This window comes from Hipposideros armiger, unplaced genomic scaffold, assembly GCF_001890085.2.
Source record: "Hipposideros armiger isolate ML-2016 unplaced genomic scaffold, ASM189008v1 scaffold_85, whole genome shotgun sequence".
Classification (NCBI taxonomy): domain Eukaryota; kingdom Metazoa; phylum Chordata; class Mammalia; order Chiroptera; family Hipposideridae; genus Hipposideros; species Hipposideros armiger.
Window position 1 is genome coordinate 1,013,586 of NW_017731435.1, and position 21,158 is coordinate 1,034,743.

The window sequence follows — 21,158 nt, forward strand, 5'->3', positions numbered from 1 at the left end:
GGCGGGGGGCAGGAGTAACCGGATTACCATGAGCGCCAGGAAGGGGCGAGGCTTAGTGCTAAGATCCTTCTAAAGATTTCTGAAATCTGCACGAATTACTAGTCCACAGCTTACATTGAGGAAAAAAACCATTTCTTTATTAAAAAGACAAGAAGTGTTGGTGAGGATGTGAAGAAAAGGGACTGCAGATTGGTGCAGCCACTATGGAAAACACTGTGGAGGGTCCTCAAAAAATTAACAACAGAGCTACCTTAGGTCCCAGCAATTCCACTTCTGGGTGTTCGTATCCGAAGAAAACAAAAACACTAACTTGAAGAGACGTCTGCAGCCCATGTTCATCGCAGCAGTATTCACAAGAGCCAGCATGGCAACAGCCCTGTGCCCACGGATGCACCAGCAGATGAAGACGTGGCTCCTATGTCCAGTAGAGTATTCCTCAGCACTGAGCACGCAGTCCTGCCATCGCTGACCACATGGACAGGCCTCGAGGGCATCACGCTGAGTGAGTCAGAGGACAGACTGGTGCCTGCCAGAGGTGGGGGTGGAGGGGGCGAAGTGGGTGAAGGGGTCAGAGGACCAAAGTTCATTATAGAATCTGCAAATCTTGGCGTCTGATGCACAGCGAGGCGACTCGGTACCAACACGCGGCACATTTGAAAGTGGCTGAGAGTGGGTCAACAGGTCTCATCACAAATCTAGCTGCTGGCGGCTGTGAACTGGACTGACTGTGCTAACCGTGTCGCATATCTAATCACTGTGTGTGCACCTGAAATGAACATACTGATGTCAGCTACACCTCGATACAGAAAAGATTCCTAAGAAGAACCACAATTGTACTCATTTGGACATTTAGATTTTAGAGAACAAAATTTCCCCTGAAAGTTAGTTCTTGGAAAAACAAACTTTCTCGTCCTTATGGAATGCACGTTTAAAAAGATGTGCTGACATTTCAGGAGATAATTTTCTAGTAACAGTGAGCTTGGGGGCAGCAGCGACTAGTCTCAGGACACGGTCACCTTGAAAGCTGCAGGGAGCTTCTTTCAGAAGACACACCCAGCAGCTGGATGAGCGACGCGCCCGCCAGCTGGTGGGGTTCCACGTGGACCCCTGGGCCTCTCCTCTGTGTGGGTCCGGCCACAGTGGGTGGCCCCTAGCGGGTGGCCTGGGTCCTGTCTAAACACCTGGGCCCCTGCAGGTGTGCAAGGGAGCCAGTCTGCATGTGAGGTTCTGGTCCAGCGTTAGAAATGTCGCTCACGCTCAAGGACGTTAGGAAAGGAGAGCTGCCAGATGAGATTTGCAAAACTGAAAATTATGTCACCCCCAAAGAAAATGAAATGGGAACACGTCACCTTCCATACGTAGAAGATACTGTGATGATCAGAGGAAGCACAGGTTCCATTTACTCATGTCTTCAAACAAGCTTTCTTAGAAGAGTCCTAACAAGCCTCAGGTGGCAGACAGGTGTGCTTCCTCAGAAGGGAGTGACACTGAAGCAGAGGTAGGAGACGAAATCAGACAGGTGAGGTCAGAGTGGGCTGGAGTCTGTCAGCCTTAGACGACTTCAAACCCCCAAAACAGGATAGCCAAGTGTGGGTTCCTCTGTGGTACCTGCCCAGCCTCCTACCCAGTCTGACTGCCACCTGTCCTGGACACCATCGGTGCCCTCCACCTTAGGCCACATGTACATGAAGGTGGGAGCTGCCTGACGTGAGGCCTGGATGACTAAGCAGTGACTTCGACCCCTGCACGTTGGCAGCCAGCGTTCTCTCTGTCACAACCTCAAGAACATCGTGGCACCGACAAGACCAAGGTGACTCCCATGCTGTGCAGGTGGCCTCTGCGCCCGGCACTTGCCAGTGCAGTGTGGGGCCCAGAGGCACCACCAGTGACCGTGCCACTTGTCACCCACCGGCAGGTTGGCCCATCGCCTGCACGGGGCCAGCACCTAGTCAGGTGACAGCCCTGTGTGGCTGTGGGGGCGGTGCTGCCCTCATGCCTGGTCCACACTCAGCCCCTAGCTTCCTCGGGCGGCCTCCATGGTGGGCACATGTGAGCCTCTGCAGCGAGGGTGGGACCCACGGGAAGAGCGGCTGGGCCTGGCCTGGAGGAGGGCCCTTCCTACCCCAGGTGTGTGGCTGCGTCCCGTCCCCTGGAAGGCCAGAGGATTGGGTCCTGGGCATTCCATGAGCTGCCGCCTGTCTGCCCTCCTTTCCTGGCACAGCACCAAGGGCTTGAGTACAGCTCGCCCACTCGGGGCGCCACTCCTCGGACCTTGCTTCTGACACCCCGGTGACGTCAGTGCTGCTGCGTAAGGACAGGGAACAGGATCCGGAGTCTGGGTGCCCTCCTGCCGCCCTCACCAGCCCCCTAAGCAGACCTGCAGACAACTCCCTCTATAAAGCACCTTCGTGAGAGCCCTCTGCTCTGCCCGCCGGGGAGACCAGGTCACAGCTCTGGGCTCGGTCCTGCTGGTGACCACGTCAGCTACTTAGCCCTCACCCAGGATGGCAGGCGGGGGCTGTGTGTCTCCTAGCCGATCCGCTCACCACGCGATGACCTGTGCGCACTTTAAAAGCTGACTGCACTTGTCTTGGACTGGCTTAGAGGTTCGGGTTTTCTTTTCAAAAACGCATGTCTAAATTCACACGAGTAAAGCTTTTTCGCCAGATCCAGGCCATCTGCCCTGAGAGAAGTAAAACTCCTGTCAAGTAAAACAGTGTCCTCAGCAATGAAAAAACTCCCAGCATCAACTTTCAGAAACAGGTAAAACTGACCTAACTTCAAATAGGAGAAAGAAGGGAAGTTCTAGAAGAAAAACAAACTATTTCATAAATAAAGACTATACACAAGAAATAAAGCCTGAAAACCAGAGGATTTTTACCTGATGGTGTGGGAAAATGGCTTACCTGGAATCAAGCACAGAAAGGAAAAGAATAGAGGAATTCCTAGACGCTCTTCAATGTGTATCTGCCGCGTCACCGCTGTGTCGGGGAGAACCTACGGGAACGGAGGCCTGGGCCAGCTGCCTGCAGCACATGGCGACTGGCACTTACCTTCTGCTCGGTCCCCTCCGAGCTGCACAGGCTGGCTTTCTATTTGGTGGAAATACGTTTTAAAGGAAAGATGAAAGAAGTCCAAATACACAGTGCAGCTCCAGTTAAACAATTAAAATTTATTAAACTTTTTGGTCAAAATAGTTGAACAAATAAATATATACAATCCTGTTTTACTAGAACTGCTTTTCCTTAAGGACCAGGACTGACTGATGCTTAAACAACTCTGATCCACATCTTAGATGTGTAAACCGTGTCACAACTAAGATACAGTGTAAGAATCGTCTTTAAATTAAAATAAATGTATTTTAGGTGCTCAGTTTGTAACTTAATGTGAACCAACGTGGCATTCTGGCGACATTAACTCAGGGTGCCGAGTGACGGGCACACCTGGGGTGCGAGCGGCTCCCCTGCCCGACACTGGGCTCACGGGCCTCTCCACACGGCGCGGTCCGGCCACTTGGTGCTGTGACGCCTCTACAGCTTGTCTGGGAATCCAGAGCTCTGACCTCGAGGGTCCGCCTTGTCCCGGTGGCATCACACCCCAGCTGAAGTGGTTTACTTTCACTGGCTTGAAGTGCAGTAGGAAAATGGGCATGCAGATCGTGTTATCAAGTTTAAAAAGTATACCCCTCCAGGCCTGTTTAAGAAGTTAAAAGGAAGCACGTAAATTTGCAACCGCAGCGAGTTCTGCACACGGCAAAGCAGGAGCTGGTTTCACAGAAGCACTTCTGTCCCGTTCGGTGCAGTTGTCTTTCTCGGAGGTGGTCAGTTAAGGCGTTCCCCAGACCTTACCTGGCATGTCGGGCGTGCTGCTTCACAGACACAAAGTGGGCGTGTGGGGACAGGCGCACTCAAGTCTGCAGAACTGCGCAGGTGCCACCGCTCTGCCATCGAAGGACAAGGCTCCCAAGCGCCCTGGAGCACCAGCCTCATGACTCATGATGTGCAGTCAAAGCAAACAGACGACGCTCAGGTGGGGATTTCAGACACTGTGCAGTGTCGCCTTCACTGAGTGGTCACACCCGGCGTGAGGGCCGTACAGGCATGTGGGGAGCTGCCTGGGCTGGTGGCCCCAGGTCAGGGTGGCCGGCGCAGATGCAGCTGCATGTGGGCCCCAGACGGCAGAGCAGGACGAGACTAGAGACCTGACAACACCTGTTCTCTTGGGTGTTAACGTTTTGGTCTATAAACCGGGAAGGACGGCTCAGATTTAAATAAATACATTTATTTTGAGCAAAGGCCTCGACTGAGCTCTATCCGTCAAGTCTGTTCCGAGCGGCTCCTGGCCGGGCAGCGACCCCCACGGCCTCCCCGCTGCGGGCAGAGGCACGCTGGCTCCGCTGAGGCCGCCCGCCCCCGTCTCAGAGGGGACGGAAGTGCACCCTGCTCTCCGTGGGGAGGACAGCGCCCTCCCTCGACAGAAAACGGCCAGGCTTAGCTGTGTGCGCACCCACGGCTAGTTGACCTTGTCCTGGAAGATGTACAAGTTGTTGGTGGCGGCCACGGCGATGACGTTGCCCGCCGGGTGCCAGGCCGTGTGCAGGATCTTCTTGTTGAAGTCCAGGCTGTCCACGCTGATCTCGTCCTTTTTCCTCTTCCCGCCTGTGCACACCTTCCGAGGCTTCAGGCTGGCGCGAGGCTTGCTGTTCTCTCTGGAAGCTTCCAGGGTAACGTCCCTCCGCGTGTTTCTATCAAACATTCTGAAGAAGTTGTTGTAGGACCCAGTCATGATTGCGCTGTGCAAACAGGAAGAGACAGGGGCGCATCAGTGAGCAGGCGCGTGACACCCGCACGGCGCTGGCCCACCCCCGACTCGCCATGTGGGTCGCGTCCCAGCAGCCCTGCTCCACGGCACACAAATATTCTCAGACACGAGCGAAAAGCAGTATGGTCATGAGGGCAACGCCACAGGGACTACTCACTGTACTTCATATGAATAATCCTGTCAGGGAAACGAAATATCACAAGGGAAAAAGTAACAGGTTCACCCTTTTGCATTCTGCACTCACGTTATGCGTGTCTGAACAGGTACAAAGCGCTCTGCACACTCACCCGCCCGCTCACGGGTACAGTCTGATTTACTGCCAGCCCTGACTTCTGACTGTGACAGCAACCCAAACGCTCTCCAGTCATTTCAGTAGACACTCGTCCGAGATGCTCTTCACTCACAGGTGATCAGAGAATGTTTTCTGAATTCATTAATTTCAGAAAGTTTTTCTACATGAAGCAACAGGTATACAAATGAGAGGAAAAGTCACAGGGGGGCCACCACGATGTGCGGAAGTGTGGGGACATTTAGAACCTCCCTTCGCAGTAAGTTCCAGACGCTGCGATACTGTCCATGTCGGTATTTCTTCAGAAGTGATCCTAATGGCTTTCAGTGTCTGTAGTAGGAAAATTCCACTACATCATCCATCATCATGTTATATTTCCTTTATAGTGGTAGAAACTTCTGGTCGTTTCCTATAAAAATGAGAGAACAGTGGCTGCATGGCAGTGAATGTTGCCATGACTCGACCCCGCGGCTTTAGAATGAGTCCGGTTCTTGATGAGTGAGAGGTGTCCCCATGATGCCACTCGGAGTTCTGCTGCCAGGCTGGGACCAGCGCCTTCCGCCGCTCGTCCCCCACCTTCTTACACCGACACCCACCCTCTGTCTCATCACTGCACGGTGACGGGCTGGTCCTCAAGACACCACGAGAAGCTTGGGGTTTCATTTACGTCACTCAAGCCCGATCCCGGCTGCGGGCAAACACTTTAGTGTCAGATTAGTGCCCCTAACGCTTCACACCAGATAAAAAAACGTGAAGAGGAACGTCAGGCCCAGCTAGCCGTGCTTGTTGGACTCCACCGTGGACACGGCCACCGCAGGTGTCAGGGGCCCCAGCAGCCCTGCTGTGTCCATGCTCGCAGGCTACCCAGCGCACAAGGATGCTGGGCACCAGCAGCCCGGTCCTGGCAGAGGGACAGGGAAGGGAGGTCGCTCCATCCACCGCGCCCCTCAACAGATGCTTCCAGCAAAAAGGCAGGGCAGTGTCCCCGAGAACGAACCAACGTGACCGGAAAGCTTTGGAAGTCCCCAGGGGCAGGTGCTTTAAATGCACTTTGCAAAAGGCACGAAGACTACGCAGTGGCTATCCACGTACCCACCGGGCACGCTGACAGTTTAAGGCCCCCTGTGGGCCCTCCCAGAAAGAGGCTCTCCCATCCTGCCGCCTGCTGGGCAGTCAGAGCAGGGTGAGCGTTCCCGGACGTGTTTCTATCTGAAGTTACAGATTCTTCAACACAAAACTGGCGTCCCTGCTCAAAACGTCACAAAGCCACCAGGCCGCACCCACTGGTCCAGTGTGCTCCCTGCTCGCTGTCTCTGAGACCATCTGACATACATGTCTCACTACAGGCAGTGACTTTCAACTGCTGCATTTCTCGTTTCTCCAAATTCCATCTGATTCTTCTCCAAATCTCCCAAGTCGTTTTTAATTGTCTTGTGGTGCCCTGTTCAGGTTTGGGTTCCTTCCTTCAATCTGTGCGGGCTGCTGGCATTCTCATTTCATATTCTGTCACGTAATGACTTCAGAGTCTGCATCCCCGGGGTTGGAAGTCCCGCTGCTGCCTCTGCTGACGTACGGGAGATGGCTTTCCTGCACATGCTTGGTAGTTTTCACCTGTGAGCCCAAGTGTGCCTTTCACCTGGGGACACGCGGAGCCTGGGGTGTTCCGGCAGAGGCTCTCTGACATGGCCGCCAGGTACCCACGCACCAGTGTTCTCAGTGGGTTTGCCAAGAACATGACTCTTGGCCGCTCTCCACCTGGCCCACCGCGCACAGGGTGTGCCAGCCGCGGTCTAAGTGCAGGCTTGTGTACCACCTTCAGAATGGTCACTTTATCATTAAATCAGGATTTCACACTGGCCATCTCCAGCATGACAACCGGTAAGCTCTGCGGGTATTGTCTCCCACTTCTCTCCAGAAGAAAAGGCCAACTGAAATGTGGCCATGCCACATACTTACTAATAAATAACTTCCCCACTTCCTTCCTTTTCACTGTCTTGGAAATAATAAAAAATAAGAAATCATCATTCACTAATCATTTTAAAAACCACCAATATGAACCTAGTACTGTGCTTACTGTCTACACACCGATGGAATTACAAGCACGGTCAGGAATCAGCTCGGATATCCCATTTCCCCACGTGGAGTCTGTCGCCAACCAATCAATGAACGGCCTGCAGAGCCATGTCCATCATGCCCCCTCGCCACTTGGGACTGCAGCCCCCCGCCTCTGAAAGGCCCTGTCGGGCCCGAGCAGCAGCCTGCTTCGGGCTGTCGTCACGATGCAGGCCTTACCTGTCTGAACCGCTCCAGCAGCATTCAAACTTGTCAAAGATGCAGTCATTTTCGTACAGAGAGCACAGCTTGCTTCGAAGGTACTCGTGGACCTTAATGAGATCACAGGCAGGTTAGAGGGCGGCACTGTGGGTGTGGCGCCGTCCCCAGCCGCGGCCTCACCTGGTGGGTCTCGACCGGCCGGCTCTCCATGTTCAGGTCCCACACCTTCACCGACAGGTAGTCTCGGGTCATCATGTACCGACCGCTGTGACTGAATTTCACGTCGGAGATGGAGGAAATGATTTCTGAGAAGAAGGATCTGCTGCTGGGATCTTCAGGTTCTTCAAAAACTGAAAGACACAACGTTTTCGGTGTGTGTTTAGAAACTGGACAGCACAGTGCTCTGAAGTCCACGCTGGACGCGGGACCCCGAGACTCCACAGGGACCCTACTTGAGCTCCTGCTTTTCCTGGTGGCCGGATGGTTGCCGTCTTGGGACTTCTGCGCTTAAGATGTTTGGACAAGACACTGCAGTGCCGGCGAAAGGCAGGAGGCAGTGTCAGAAGACTCGGTAGGCGAGGCCTTCCACTCTACCTGGAAAAGCGCCAGGACATGCTGACCTGTGTCCTGCTTAAGGTCCCTGCGCCGACCGCAGGCCACGACTGCACCATGTCTGTGTGTCCTCGCAGCACCAGGCCCCAGCAGACCACGTCCTGCCCGCGGCGTCCCCAGCCCAGGGAGCAGATACGGCGTCACCTGAGAACGCAGACGTAGCGCTTCAGGGCTGCCTGGGCAGTGCCACAGGTCTGCTGGAGTGACTGCCACCCCCAGCTGGGAACGCTGTGGTCCGGATTTTAATAACCAGGACGGTCCCACCTGTCAGGGGTTGTTTCTACTACTCAGTAGTCACGGCGTGTGATGACGAAGCAGAACCACTTCTTTCAGAAATCCTGAATGCTCCGTCAGACCTTCTTGTCTCCCAGTTTTGCTTCCTCAGCAGCACCTCAACAGCCCCCCACCCTGCTGTCCGGAGGCCGCACCCCCAGCGGCCCCCAGTGCACTGTCCCGCCTTTGGCTTGGGAAACTTTGGGTGAGAGAGCAGTACATCCTTTCATTTTAAACCTCTCCATCTTTTTAAAAACAGCGTTAAGAACCTGTATGTTTTTAGCTCTGCATTTGAAGTTGATTTTAAGCAAGCTAGGGGCAACACCGAGCATCTATTCAAAGAAATTGCTTCGCTAACAGACAAAACTACTTTTGACTTCTAAAACTGTTTATTCAAGAGTGTCATCTTGAAGACACAGACTCAAGTCTTCATTGCAGGAATTCTGTAAGAAGTACAGAATTTGTGAAAACACACTTCAGCCCCACAAAGAGAATCAGGCAGGAAGGTTACTGAGAGCCAGTCAGCGGGGACACTAACGTCAGGCGCTCTTTATACGGGAGACTCTGCGGGGCAGGAAGGGTTTACCTGGTGGCACTCCCGGGACCCGTGTGCAGTTTCCAGGACGTACGTTACACACCCACGGCACGCACACTGGTTTTCTATAAAGTGGGGCCTCTTCTTTACGGCTACAAATAAAATGAATCCAAAACTTTCCTCACCTAGGAAGGACTTCCAGGCTCAGTGGGTTCAAGTGCCCGCCTTTCCCGGGGGACTGGCTGCCAGCACAGCACAGCTCCCGGGAGCAGAGCCTGCCGCGGCAGCGGGGAGCAGTCACGGGGAATGCGACCTAATGCAGAGGCGGAGGCAACACGCGGCTCGTGGCTCCAGCCCAGAATCCCATGCTGGGCCCACCACGGAAAGTCCCTGGGCCACACGACCTCACGGTCCACTTCTCGGCCATGGCCCACGGCCAGTAAGACGTGGGGATAAGAGAAGATGCCTGTCGGCCTCTGCAGACGCCTCAGCATCGGAAAACAGCAGGGTCTCAGGGAGCCGTTCCCCACACGCAGGCACTTACACTTAGAGTGTCTGTCGCACAGGGCTGAGGAGCGCATGTCACACAGCCTGATGGTTCCCTTGCTGCTGCTGTAGACAAACACGTTACACTGATGTGGGTGGAACTCGGCCGCAGTGATCACCTCCGTCAGCTCCTCCATGTTTGCGGGCTTGATGTCCACGATGTCTGCGGGCATGCGGTTAAGGCACAACATCCGGGATTTGTCAGTCAGTCCACAGTCAGGGGAACGGCGTGGGAGCACGCCTTGCCCGGCAGTGAGGGTAGAGACGAGCCGCCCAGGAGGTGGTCACACACGCACGCACATGCACACGCCTTGCTCGGCAGTGAGGGTAGATGACCACCCAGGAGGTGGTCTCTCTTTCTCTCTCTCACACACTCACACACACACACGCACACACGCACCATGTGACAGAGCCTGCCCGTGAGCAGCTGCGTTGGCGCTCGGACCCGACCCTGGCCACAGGCTGTGCACGCACTGCCTCCTCTTGTGGCTATGGCTAACGTTCTGTGAAGTCCTTCATAGCACAGTCATATAGACTTAGTAATACATGTAAGCAAAGCAAGCAAGTGGCCACATGTACAGAAATCCATGCTTATATCCATGAACAATCACACACGAGTGTTGCCAAATTTCAAATGATTGTGTTTTTCCAAGTATTTGCCGTCAACAGCTACGTATGGGCTCTGTAGTTACGACGTGTCCAGAGTAGGCTGCCAAGTACAGATATCACACAACTGACAAAAGGAGAGCAGGAGCTGGCTCGGGGTCAAGATGGAACAGCAGGGACCACAGGTACTGTGACATCTAGGAAAGCTGACCAATTAGGCGACACCACAGCTCAGGCACTGGACATGAGACAGTATGGACCCACAGCTCCCCAGCTTGCCACTGCGCAGGGTGGGGACCCGGGCCAGGCCTGGCGATGGCCTGGGTGTCCAGGGAAGCCCGAGGGGCACGCAGTGCTGAGAGCGGGAGAAGAGCTCCCAGCAGGCTCAAGGCAGGACAGGTCAGCACAAGCCCGCGAGGAAACGGCCCAGGCTGGAGAAGGGCCCCCCTCCACGGGTGAGAGGACCGTGCCAGCTCACACGAGAGTTAACCAGGAGCAAGAGGCCCAAGGCACAGAGGGGCCCACGGGCAGCTGTCAGTGCACAGAAGGGGTGGAGTGGCTGGGCCTGTCGTGTGAGTGGCTCAGGCATTTGCACAGTGGTGAGACACGAGTATGCGAAAGTGTGTGTGTCCTACCATCTATCGTTTCTGTCTCAGGAAAGGGCATTTGAAGCATGATCATGGGACAAACATTTTAAAAAACAATGAAGGACTGTGGCATAAACAAACCCTTTATGTGTTAAGAGTCCTCACAAATCATTAAGGAAAAATATGAGTTTCCGCTAGGAGAAACAAATGACAAAGGACGTAAAAAAAAAAAAAAAGATTCACAAAAATGGGCATTAACTTAATAGAGACCTACAGTGCCACAGAGCGGGACATCAAATAGAGGGACACGGGCACAGTGAACCCTACAGCTGTACATCTGTGTGCCTATGATGGGGACAGATGGGCGCAGCATGCTAACGGAAGTCGAGGCTGGCGGCCATACACCAGGCTCCGTGCCGAGCGCCCTGCGTCTTCTCAGTTTTTACAATAACACCAGGAGGCACATTCTAGTTCCTCAACCTGATAGAGGAAGAGAAAGGCTTCTAGAGACCAAGTGGCTTGACGCCAAGGCCAGTGAGCTCCCGCTGGGGCCTCCTGACCCTCCCGGTGCTGGGAGCCTCACCATCGCCACGTAGAGGATGAGCCCGTGTTTGTAAAACAGAACTGTGCTCACGTAGACCGAAAAGCTTGGATGGTGCGCACCCAGCTGCTTACAACGCGGCGTCTCTGGAGGCCGGACGAAGCGGGACAGCCTGCCTTCCTCTGTATCACTTCAATTTTATTCAGAAGAAAGGTTGAAAATATAAGGGTTTAATGAGAATAAAGAGAAAGCAGGGGCCATGGTTATAAACCTTGTAATTTGGGAAGTTTTGCAAAGTTGAAGGAGAGAGACAGTCACACACGACTGTCGGTTCTTCCACTACTGCAGCCGCCTCCAGGGCTCCTCAGCCCGGTGCGACACGCCAGGCGCCTGGCTGGGACACCAAGCCGGCTCGCTCCAACCACCAGCACGACAGAGACTGTCCGAGGGACAGTTTCATAAACTAAGTAACTACCAAAACAAGTAAAGGACAATAAAAATTAAGTGTCGGATGCTACGAGTTAAAGTCATCTACGTCTCGTTTCACGAGGTTGATGCACGTACAGGGTGACAAGCACACTCCAAGGCCTGGAGCTTGGCAGGGGAGTCGGCGAGAAGTCCTGTCCGGCTCCAGCCGGCCAGCCATCGCTCCGAAATGTGGAGGAATCGGACTGAAGCCATTTGATCTGTATGTATCACATAGCTCGCATTTTCTGGAGAAATCAGTAACTCTTAAATGTGTGATTAGCCAGTAATATTTAGTTTTCATCTTAAAAATAATAGTAGCGGGGAAGCCAGTTAGCTCAGGTGGTTAGAGCGCAGGCTCTTAACACCAAGGTTGCCAGTTCGATTCCCACATGGGCCAGTGATCTGTGCCCTCTACAACTAGATTAAAAACAACGACTTGACCTGGAGCCAATGGGTCCTGGAAAAACACAATGTTCCCCAATAAAGTTTAAAAAAACCCAAACAGTAGCAGACATCGTTTAAAGAAATGAATTTTTGACTATTCCTTAAATAGTCTGTCTTCTAAAGCAGAATTCTTACACCATCAATCACTTCCTGGGTTGGGTTAATTAAACATCATGCTAACTGAAGCCAACGTCACAATTTTCTATTAGCAAATTTAGCAAAAAAAAAAGAAAAAGAAAGGAAAAACCTCGGTGTTGCGAACGTATACATACATACTCTGTGAAACTGCCTGATTCACCCAGGGAGGCAGTGGACACAGTGGACTTGACTTGAGGTCATTCCCATCAGAGAGAAAACTCTCCTCACAGGGACAAAGAAGCTGTCCTTTCAAGGACACACACTTCGAATCACAGGCTATTCTGCAGCAAGGTGTCCTGAGCCACGGCGGGGCGCAGAGCGGGGAGCGCTCCCTGTCTGAAGAAGGAGCCTGCGGAAAGCTCCGAGCGCCCGCCCGAGGAAGGATACTGAAACTTCTGTCCGTGATTTCTAAATGCCACAGGTTAATTCTCAGGTCGTCGGCGGAAAGATACGTTTCATGGTCACTGTTTACTGAGATGGAATTTATATGATACGTGTGAGCATTTGCAAAAATCCGTCGTGGACTTGCTTCCACCATAAGGTCCATGGGCTTCAATATTGGGACCTAAAAATGAAAGGAAACAGGAATTCAAAACAAGGTCGCAGCAGCACAAAATCAGAACACTCAGCAGTAGATGACAAGAAGGACAACTCGACATGCACAGCTAAGTAGCAGGTTTGTACAGGTAGAACCCCGAGTCACTGAGTAGGAGCTGTGAAAACAGGTTACAAAGGGGGTCTTATCTGTCTGTCTGTCCCAAGCCACTACTCCTTTCTGCCTTTACCGAGGTTGACACTTTCTTGTTGAAGAAAATACCAAACTGCCTCCAGGGCTCTGGTGCTATTGATGTGGCTTCTCGCTCCTGTCTGTCCCTGTGGCCAGGAGCCGCTTGACCGCAAAGGTCACATCCTCCCCCCTCTTGGCAGGGAGCTGGGCGCAGGGGCCTCTCCCCCTCCGTGAGTGGTCTGCTTGTCAGCACACTCCCCATGAGCCCTGGAAGGGACACCGGGGGGCTGAGGGCATGCCATGTCTCCACCTGGCACTGGCTGCACTTGGGTGTTCATGGGCTGTTCACTTATATGGCAGAGGCATTTTTTGGTATGTATATTATACTTCAATAAAAGGTTTTAAAAACAGGCACGGAAACCCCATGTCTGTGACGAGTGCTGTGGTCAGGGCAGGCTTTCCAGGGAGTGGGACATCTACACTGAAATGAAATGGTCGAGAGGCGTTCGCCAGGCGAAGGATGGAATTGTGGGTGGCAGTCCACAAGTGACAAAAAAGAAAAACAGGCCTAACATCACTGACATCTAGCAGGAAAGAAAGAAGCTTTAAAATCAAAGCAAAAAATTAACATTCTTTTTGTTACTTTTGTAATTAAAAACCAAAAGAGTGCTAGGAAGACTAGAAGGAAAATCTCTCAGTTTAGTCTTCTCTGGCCCAAATTCTTGGGGAAATGTGTACAGGAGTATTTCCCTCATTTTAAACCAGTTAAGTGCTGACCACACCTGCATTTTCTAGGGTGGGAGGTGTCAGTTCTATGATGCTAGGACACACCTGTAAATACCCTTCCAACAAGTCTAATTAATCAACACACGTGACAACTGGAACACTTATGATGGGAAGACTCTTTCCTCTAATTAATCCCCTTTCTGACACTAAGAGGAAAACACAATTTAAAAAGAGCAGCATTTCTCACTCTTACCCAGTTAAGTTCAGACAACCTAAGAGTCCCTCTTGAACCTTTAGAGAGAGGTGACTGGGAGCTCAAACACAGAGCCGACCCACACGGGTCAGTCAGTGGAGTGACCTGCCTGGCACCGTGCACTCCACACTGCAACAAACAAGGGCAGTTTATGCTGAAACGCCCTGTTGCATGTGCTTTACCGAGCCACCAACTGACCAGTTTTATTCAGGCTAAACAGATAAGAGCAGCCTTGAAGAAAGCCATGACTGGGCCCAATTAAGCCCACAGTTTCCCCAAAGTAGGCAGGTGGTCGTTGGAGCGAGCAGCCTGGTCAGGAGCAACCTGGGTCCTGAGGGGCCAGTGTGCTCGGGCAGGCGCAGCGACGGTGGCCAGGAGGGACGGATGAGGCTGGGGCCCCAATCCTCCTCCATGCTATCACCCCTAACAGCTAAAAGGAGCGGTTGGCTATTGGTAACTATAAAACTCGTGTTACTGTCACTAACTAACTTGTTCAAATAACTTGTTTCAAATAAGTGACTAACTTGTTTCAAATAAGTGACTTATTTGAAAATGATTCCGAATTCATGGATGCAAAAGCAGCAGCACGGGGTTTCAGAAGTCACCATTTGGATCAAAACATCTTGGTTCAAAGAAAAAGCAAAAATAAATAAAAACGAAACAAGACAAAACGACAAACCCCAAAACCCCTGGTCCAAATTAGGGTTCTGTACATGTGACCTGAGCACATCACACGGCTTTCTCGGTCTCCACCCCCTGGGGAGCAGGGTGACACTGTGACCCAAAAGGTCTTATATCAACTGTCCCACCCAGCACGTGTCCTCGGCAGCACTCACCCAACTACGTCCCACTGTCTCCCTAGGGGCTGGTGCCACTGCCTCATGGCCAGGCTAGGACTCCATCCAGTGTGCCCTGCACGCACCCAGCACAAGGGAGCCCGAGGAGTGGGGTCGGTGCCGTGTCACCACAGTGGGGCGTGAGTGGGAGTGTGCAGCACGTTTTCTTCTCTGTCGTGCCCACTGCCTGGGCCAGTACCTGATAAACAGTATTGGGGCACGTGTGCAAGTCCGCAAGGCCGCACAGTGTCGGGCCCCCTGAGCTAAGGCAGCGCAGCGCTCCCTGCTGCTGCCCGTCCGCCTCTCGGTGTCACACCGAGCCGTGCCCAGGCATCACGCTAGCTTGCTTTACCTGCTTGGCCCACATTCCATCTGATTTAAGGCACCATCGATGGCAGGCACCACCAGGCCAATTACAAGACACTAAGGTCTTAAGTTGTACTCAGCTTCATAGATGTTAAAAATGTGAAAAAAATCCAGGCAGCAGAACTGATGCAGTACGGTCATTTCACACTCTGCCTCGGGGCTCCGGGACTGAAGGCCAGGGCCCTGTGAGACCAGCTGCCTTGGCTAAGTCAGGTGCAGCCCCACCCATGGACCCTGGTGGCCCGCAGGGCACCTTTCTACCTGCAGCCTGCGCTACGTCACTGGGGTGCTGTCCTGAGTCCCACCACGTGCTATTTGGGACCTGTACAGGGGAAGGCAGCTGGTAGATTTGGAAAGAGTCCTGTATGGATCTAAATCTGAGCCTTTTCTTCAGCATCACTGCATTTTCTGAAGACGTGACTTTTACTCGGGACATGAGGAATCCTGTTTTTAACACACCTACATAAAAATAATTCCTCCCCATCACTAGTAACTTCCATGAACCAAGAAGGCAGGTCACAACTGCTCAGGCATTCCTGGTGACGCGTTTAGGGAAAGTACCGACAGGTAAAGAAACGGAATGTGTACCCGCAGTGCTGTGAGTCTAAACGGGTCTCGAAGGCGTCCGTCTTCATCTTTCAAGTTATAACCTTCTGCTCTTTTATCCCGTTCACTTATTTTCCATAATTTAATAGTTTTATCTGAAAATAAAAACCCCATTCTCCATATTAAAAGAAAAAGCACACCATGCACCACTATCAGCTGAGTATTGTAAGCAGAAGCCCTGTGGTTCTACGTCCATTAGCATTTACAATTATGGGCGAACATGTTCCCTACGCTAAGTGAGGGTGCAGAAACGCAGGCAGAGCTGAGGAATGTGATGCTGGGAGGGAGAGCGTGTGGGATTTCGCGTTTTCAACCTATCACTTGCTACCTCGCTAATAATTACCCACCCCTGCCCCCAAAGTTTAAAACAGAAATAACTTCTGCAATAGGTTACAATAATAAAGAACCTACACACAGAACATTCAAAATAAAATCTTAAGTCAAACAGTTATTAAAAAACAAAAGCTCTTACCGTTTGTAGAGAGTAGAAAATGAGCAGCATTCTGTTGTGGTAACCACCTAATTTTATTAATTTTTTCCTCAATTTCTAGACTTTTCAAATAGTCAAACTCTGGTTCATGACTTTGAAAGGTACTGTAAACATTATATTCTCCCCTAGAATGAGGGCGGCTTTTATTCTGCAAAGAAACATGAAGCTGTTTTAATGAACGAAGCACACAGTGCAGAGAAAATTGTAGTACTACCCATCTGAACATTAAATAACCACACACATTTTTAAAAGTTAGAAAACATCCCGCATCAAAAAAAGTCAGACAGATGACACTCAGAATTCATTTCCTTGGAGAAAACAGTTAAGAAGGGTGATCTACCTCCCAGCCCCTCTACTCCAGGCCTAGCGTCTGCCCCAGCAGGGCGCCCCAGCTGCGCCTGCGCACAAGCATGCTCCCGCCGGGCAGGGCTCCGGAACACAGTCCGGCTCCTGGTGTGCACGTCCTGGCTCTGGACGCTTGGTGCGAGCCGGGCGGGGCAGCAGCTGGAATAGCAGGGCTCACGAGGGGACCGCGTGTGCCCTGGCCCTGCAGAGATGGCCCAGCCTGCCGAGTCCTCCGGGGTCTCCCGCAGGGGTGTGCACTGCACCACCGCCTGTGACAGCCAGCTGGCCGGCCAGCCAGCGCGACGCTCAGGCTCAGGCCCGCCAGGGACGGGGCCTGCTACACAGAACCACACAGCACAGAGTTACAATAAACGAGCTGGCACATGTGAGAAAGGCAAGTGGCAGAGACACCCACAGTCATAGGCCTCTTAAGCCAATCTTTAACACACACAATGATTCTATGTGTAGACGTAGAAACCATGTTGGGAAGGTGTGCGCAGTCTTCAAAATAATGACCGATTCTGGGGAGGCAGCGAGAGAATAAAGTAAGATTTGGAAGGAACGTGAAAGATGAACGGGGGAGGGCACAGCCGACGCTTCGTGTGTACACCAGGGTTTCCCCTTCCTTTTTGTCAGACGCAAAACCTGGGTGGTGGGTTCGGATGTACACTTATATTAATCTCTGTAATCTTCTGTACGTCCAAAATGACAATTTCTATAAAACGTTAAATATTTCACAGTAGAAATCAAGGGGACCAGTATTTTGTTAATTCTCTATAACGAGCATCTAAAATCTCACATTTTTAGGTATATGAATGTCTAACCACTATATTGCACACCTGAAACTAATATATATTGCATGTCAACTTTAATTGAAAAATAAATTTAAAAATAATAAAACATCTTACATTTTTAATACTTTATTATATGTGTCAATAAACTGAACTAAAGAATGCACCTTATGTCCAGATACTTCCTCACATTTCTCAATGAAGAGCTCGTATTATGAGAAAACGTCCAGAAAGCTACCTGAATCTGTACCGACTTTCTGTGTGTTGCGTATTCCTTGAAACTGAGCACTCATCAGCAGGATTCTGCAAATCTCTATTCCACAATTTCCACGAGTGTGTTGTGAGGTGGTCAGCGCTATTTAACCCATTCTCCCTCTTCACCACCTCACTGCTCTCTGTGCAAAAACACCCTATACCAACACACTCCTACTGCACAGATGAGCAAAATGAAACAGAAGCAGTTAAAAGGAGGAACCTGCAGGTCAGTCGGAGGCCGTGAGACATTAACGGCCCAGAAGACAGCAGCAGTCCATGAGCAAACAAGGAAGGCGTCCCTGCCAAGTGCGGCCTGCATTTCCTGGTCATTCTCTCGGAGAACTGGGGGCCTAAGCAGCGAGGGTCCTCAGGCCCCTTCTCAGGAGAGAGGAAAACAGAAAAAGTGAGGAATGGACTCTGGAAGACATGGTTCTGACCAGCAGTGCAGAGCCTGCGCTGCTGGGAACCTGATCGACACCCGTGAAGGGGAGAAGGTGGGTGTCTGGTCCTGTTGTGGCGCGCTGAGCTCTCATGCCCCCAGATGAACCAGTCACACAGAAAGGGCGCTGTGGATGGTGGGCGTCCGATCGTGGTGGGCTGCAGAGCTGCGTTCAGCTCTGCTCGCCTCGATTTACATGTGGGGCTTCCCTGGACAGAGGCTCTGCCGTAAGAAGGCAGGAAGCTCGAAAGCACCACTCCTTGCCTGCTACCTCCTGGGTGCTGCACAGCCAGGACCTTTCCACGGCCCCGACCCACCCGGCACCCTGCGCCTCCCGACCCAGCAGCAAGCCCCTCTGCTTCACGGACTCTAAAATGCACGGTGACAGGCCTGGGCCCTGGACGCAGCATCTGACTGAGAGCTGTGGCCACTTAGTTGGCGGCACTTTCATCCGAGTGGCACTGCGATTAATCCCATCAACTGTGTCTTTGGTTACGGATGAGAATGTACTAAGTTCACACTCCTATCCACACGGAAAAATTCAAATCCACAGTGAAGGCGACACTAAGAAACCACTCAACAGTTTAAAAGCAGGTGGGATACATGAGCTCTTTCTATGTTAAGCAACATACAAAAAAAAAAAAAGGTTGGGGGAACGTTGCCCGGGGCTTATTAAATTGCAATTGGTCAGGTTTCTTAAATTCAGACAATTTAGCAGACCTGCTGCTACAGAAATCTGCTGCCTGTCCTAATGCTGATGCAGCACATCCTAGTGAACACCAAGTGGGACACGGTCTCCAAGCTGCAACACCCGACACACCCGTTAACAAGACGCTTGAGTTTCATCATCATTTGTCATACTGGAAGCTGGTGTTTTGTTTTTTTTTAAATTGGGGAACTAGGGGAGGGGAACAGTGTTGGGGAATTGGGGAGGGAGACCAGCCAAGTTGTTCTTCAATTCGCCATCTGGCTTCCCGTTGGCAGCTCGTGGCCTCTAAGCTCAAGGTGCTGTGTTCAGTCTTAGTTGCTGGTGGGCGTAGCCACCATCCCATGCAGGAGTCTAACCAGCAGCCTTGTTGTTAAGAGCGCATGCTGTATCCACTGAGACATCTGGGTGGCAGCTCAGCTCAAGGTGCCGAGTTCAGTCTTAGTTGTGGGCGGGCGTAGCTCACCATCAAACAGGCAGTCTTGTTGTTACACCAGCTGAGCCATCCTGCCACCTGTTGGCAGCTCAGTGACAACTCAGCTCGGGTGCAGCGTCACTGGCTCATGTGGGGATCGAACTGGCGGCCCTGTTGCTCAGAGCTCGTGCTTTTAAGCTAACTCTTAACCACTCAGCTGGAACTGAGCCACTTGGCCGGCCCCGGAAGCTGATGGTTTTTAGTTTTAAACAATGACCCACAAAAACAAGAAAAAATTCATTTTCTATAAAGACATCATCCAAATGGCAAACTTTAAGAAGCTAAAGAGTAACTCTTAAATGTAAGAAGCCACGACTCAGCAGCTTGGTGAACCATCCTCCTAAAGGCGATACTCAAACCCAGCTCCGCTTTTACTTGTGTGGACGAGGCTAAAGCTCGCAGCTCTTTTCAGCAGCATGGTGTGGTGACCCACCTCTGCGCTGAGAACAGAGTCCTAAACTGATCCCACTGCCTGTGAAGATTCAGAAAGATCCATGGTTCTACACAGAGGGCGCCAAAAAAAACGTAGACACATTTTAAGAAAGGAAAAAGCGGCATTAAATGTAATAATATATACCAATAACAAAAGACGAATATAAGTCACATTTGGCTTGTACAATTACAAGAAGTGCTCAAAGTGGTTCCCATCAGCATCCAGACGCTTCTGATGACGGCGAACTACTTACTGCTTGAGCAACGCTGACCAAAGTGTTCACTTGTACACATTTTTTGGCACCTCCGGTATAATGCTCACAAAGGAATCCTCATTGTCCCAAATCAGAGAACTCGGATTTCAAAAACAGACATGGACGCAATGAAAATTACAGCTACAACAGGTGTATTACAGCAATGAGCCCGGAGATAGTTTCTGAAAAAAGATTCTGTACGGTTAATGCGATATAACTGAATCTAAATGAAATGAGGCTGAGAAAGTAATTGTAGTGCTATGAGGATTGGATGACTTCACTGGGTTTGTGCATTGTAAATTACTGACCTCTTGTTCCCGCTGAAAAATAACAACTCTGCCGCCCTTGTCTCCTGTTGCAAGAAGATCTCCAGAGTAATTAAATTCAACAGTTGAGATGATGTCAGCTGTCAATAAAATACAGAAACCATTTACCAGATTATGATTTTGAGAGGAGTCACAATGAATACCAAAAATCAATACAAAGGATCACAAGAGAGATAAACACATGTAACACCTCTTCCCTTAAAGCCAAACTTTCATGGGAAACTTGTAATTATTATACCAAGCAGCCACTTAGTTCTGGATCCCAGTGCCCACGAGTACGTAGGGATTTGTGGGTTTTCCTCAAGTTATCTAATGTGGGGTCTGGGGGCACCAGGACTTATCCAGACTGGGTTGTCTTAATATGAGGGTATAGGATGGACATTTAAAAAATTAACATTGAAAAGAAAAAAAAAAACTTGAGAAAAAAATTGGTGGTAGGAGACTGGTGCCCAGTTTTATAACGCATGCCTAATGTTAACTTTTAAAATAAATCTGATTCTTATATAACTTAATAGAAATGTTTTAATATTCTATGCAGTGACTTTTATTGGCGTCTGTACAAAGTAACATTACAGACAGTACAAGTTCTATTCCATTGTCTGGGTAAAGTCACTGCCACTGACAATGATGCCACCACGACCTAGTGAGGCACTGTTGTGCAGACACCTGAGACTTCTGACACCATCAACGCAAATATCTTGGGCATCAATCAGCTCACTGTGGGTAAAGGCCCCGAGTGCAAGGAACAGAGCCCAGGGCTGGAGAGGCCTCAGGGGTCCTTAGGACTTCAGGAAGAGGGCATGGACCTGAACTCAGGACATGCACACGGAATCACACGCCCGGGAAAGGACAGCGGCATGGCGTGGTCTCCGATGGGCCAGTGTGCACATGCTCTGCGACCAACCAGACTCAATCTGTCAGCCACCCTGACCATCTCATCTCAGCTGCACGGAGGAAGGACTTGTTCACTTCTAACCGCTGCTGGGGCACCAGCTCC

The 21,158-nt window shown here is 51.2% G+C and overlaps 1 protein-coding gene across 12 annotated transcripts in view; it reads right to left on the bottom strand.

The window, feature by feature from the left end:
- Window positions 1-3,152: 3,152 nt before the first annotated feature.
- The window catches only part of PPP2R2D (protein phosphatase 2 regulatory subunit Bdelta), a 40,298-nt gene continuing 22,292 nt past the window's right edge, over window positions 3,153-21,158 (bottom strand). For 4 of the 12 annotated variants that reach the window (XM_019644105.1, XM_019644109.1, XM_019644106.1 and 1 more), the window contains 10 exons: window positions 20,144-20,241; window positions 16,121-16,286; window positions 15,631-15,743; window positions 12,522-12,699; window positions 9,349-9,513; window positions 8,856-8,956; window positions 8,005-8,140; window positions 7,565-7,734; window positions 7,403-7,494; window positions 3,153-4,792 (listed from right to left, as the gene is read on the bottom strand). In XM_019644105.1, coding sequence (XP_019499650.1) covers window positions 4,513-4,792; window positions 7,403-7,494; window positions 7,565-7,734; window positions 8,005-8,140; window positions 8,856-8,956; window positions 9,349-9,513; window positions 12,522-12,699; window positions 15,631-15,743; window positions 16,121-16,286; window positions 20,144-20,241 — 1,499 coding nt within the window. In that variant the 3' untranslated portion in view covers window positions 3,153-4,512. The other 8 variants (XM_019644107.1, XM_019644111.1, XR_002124214.1 and 5 more) reach the window with 7 other exon arrangements.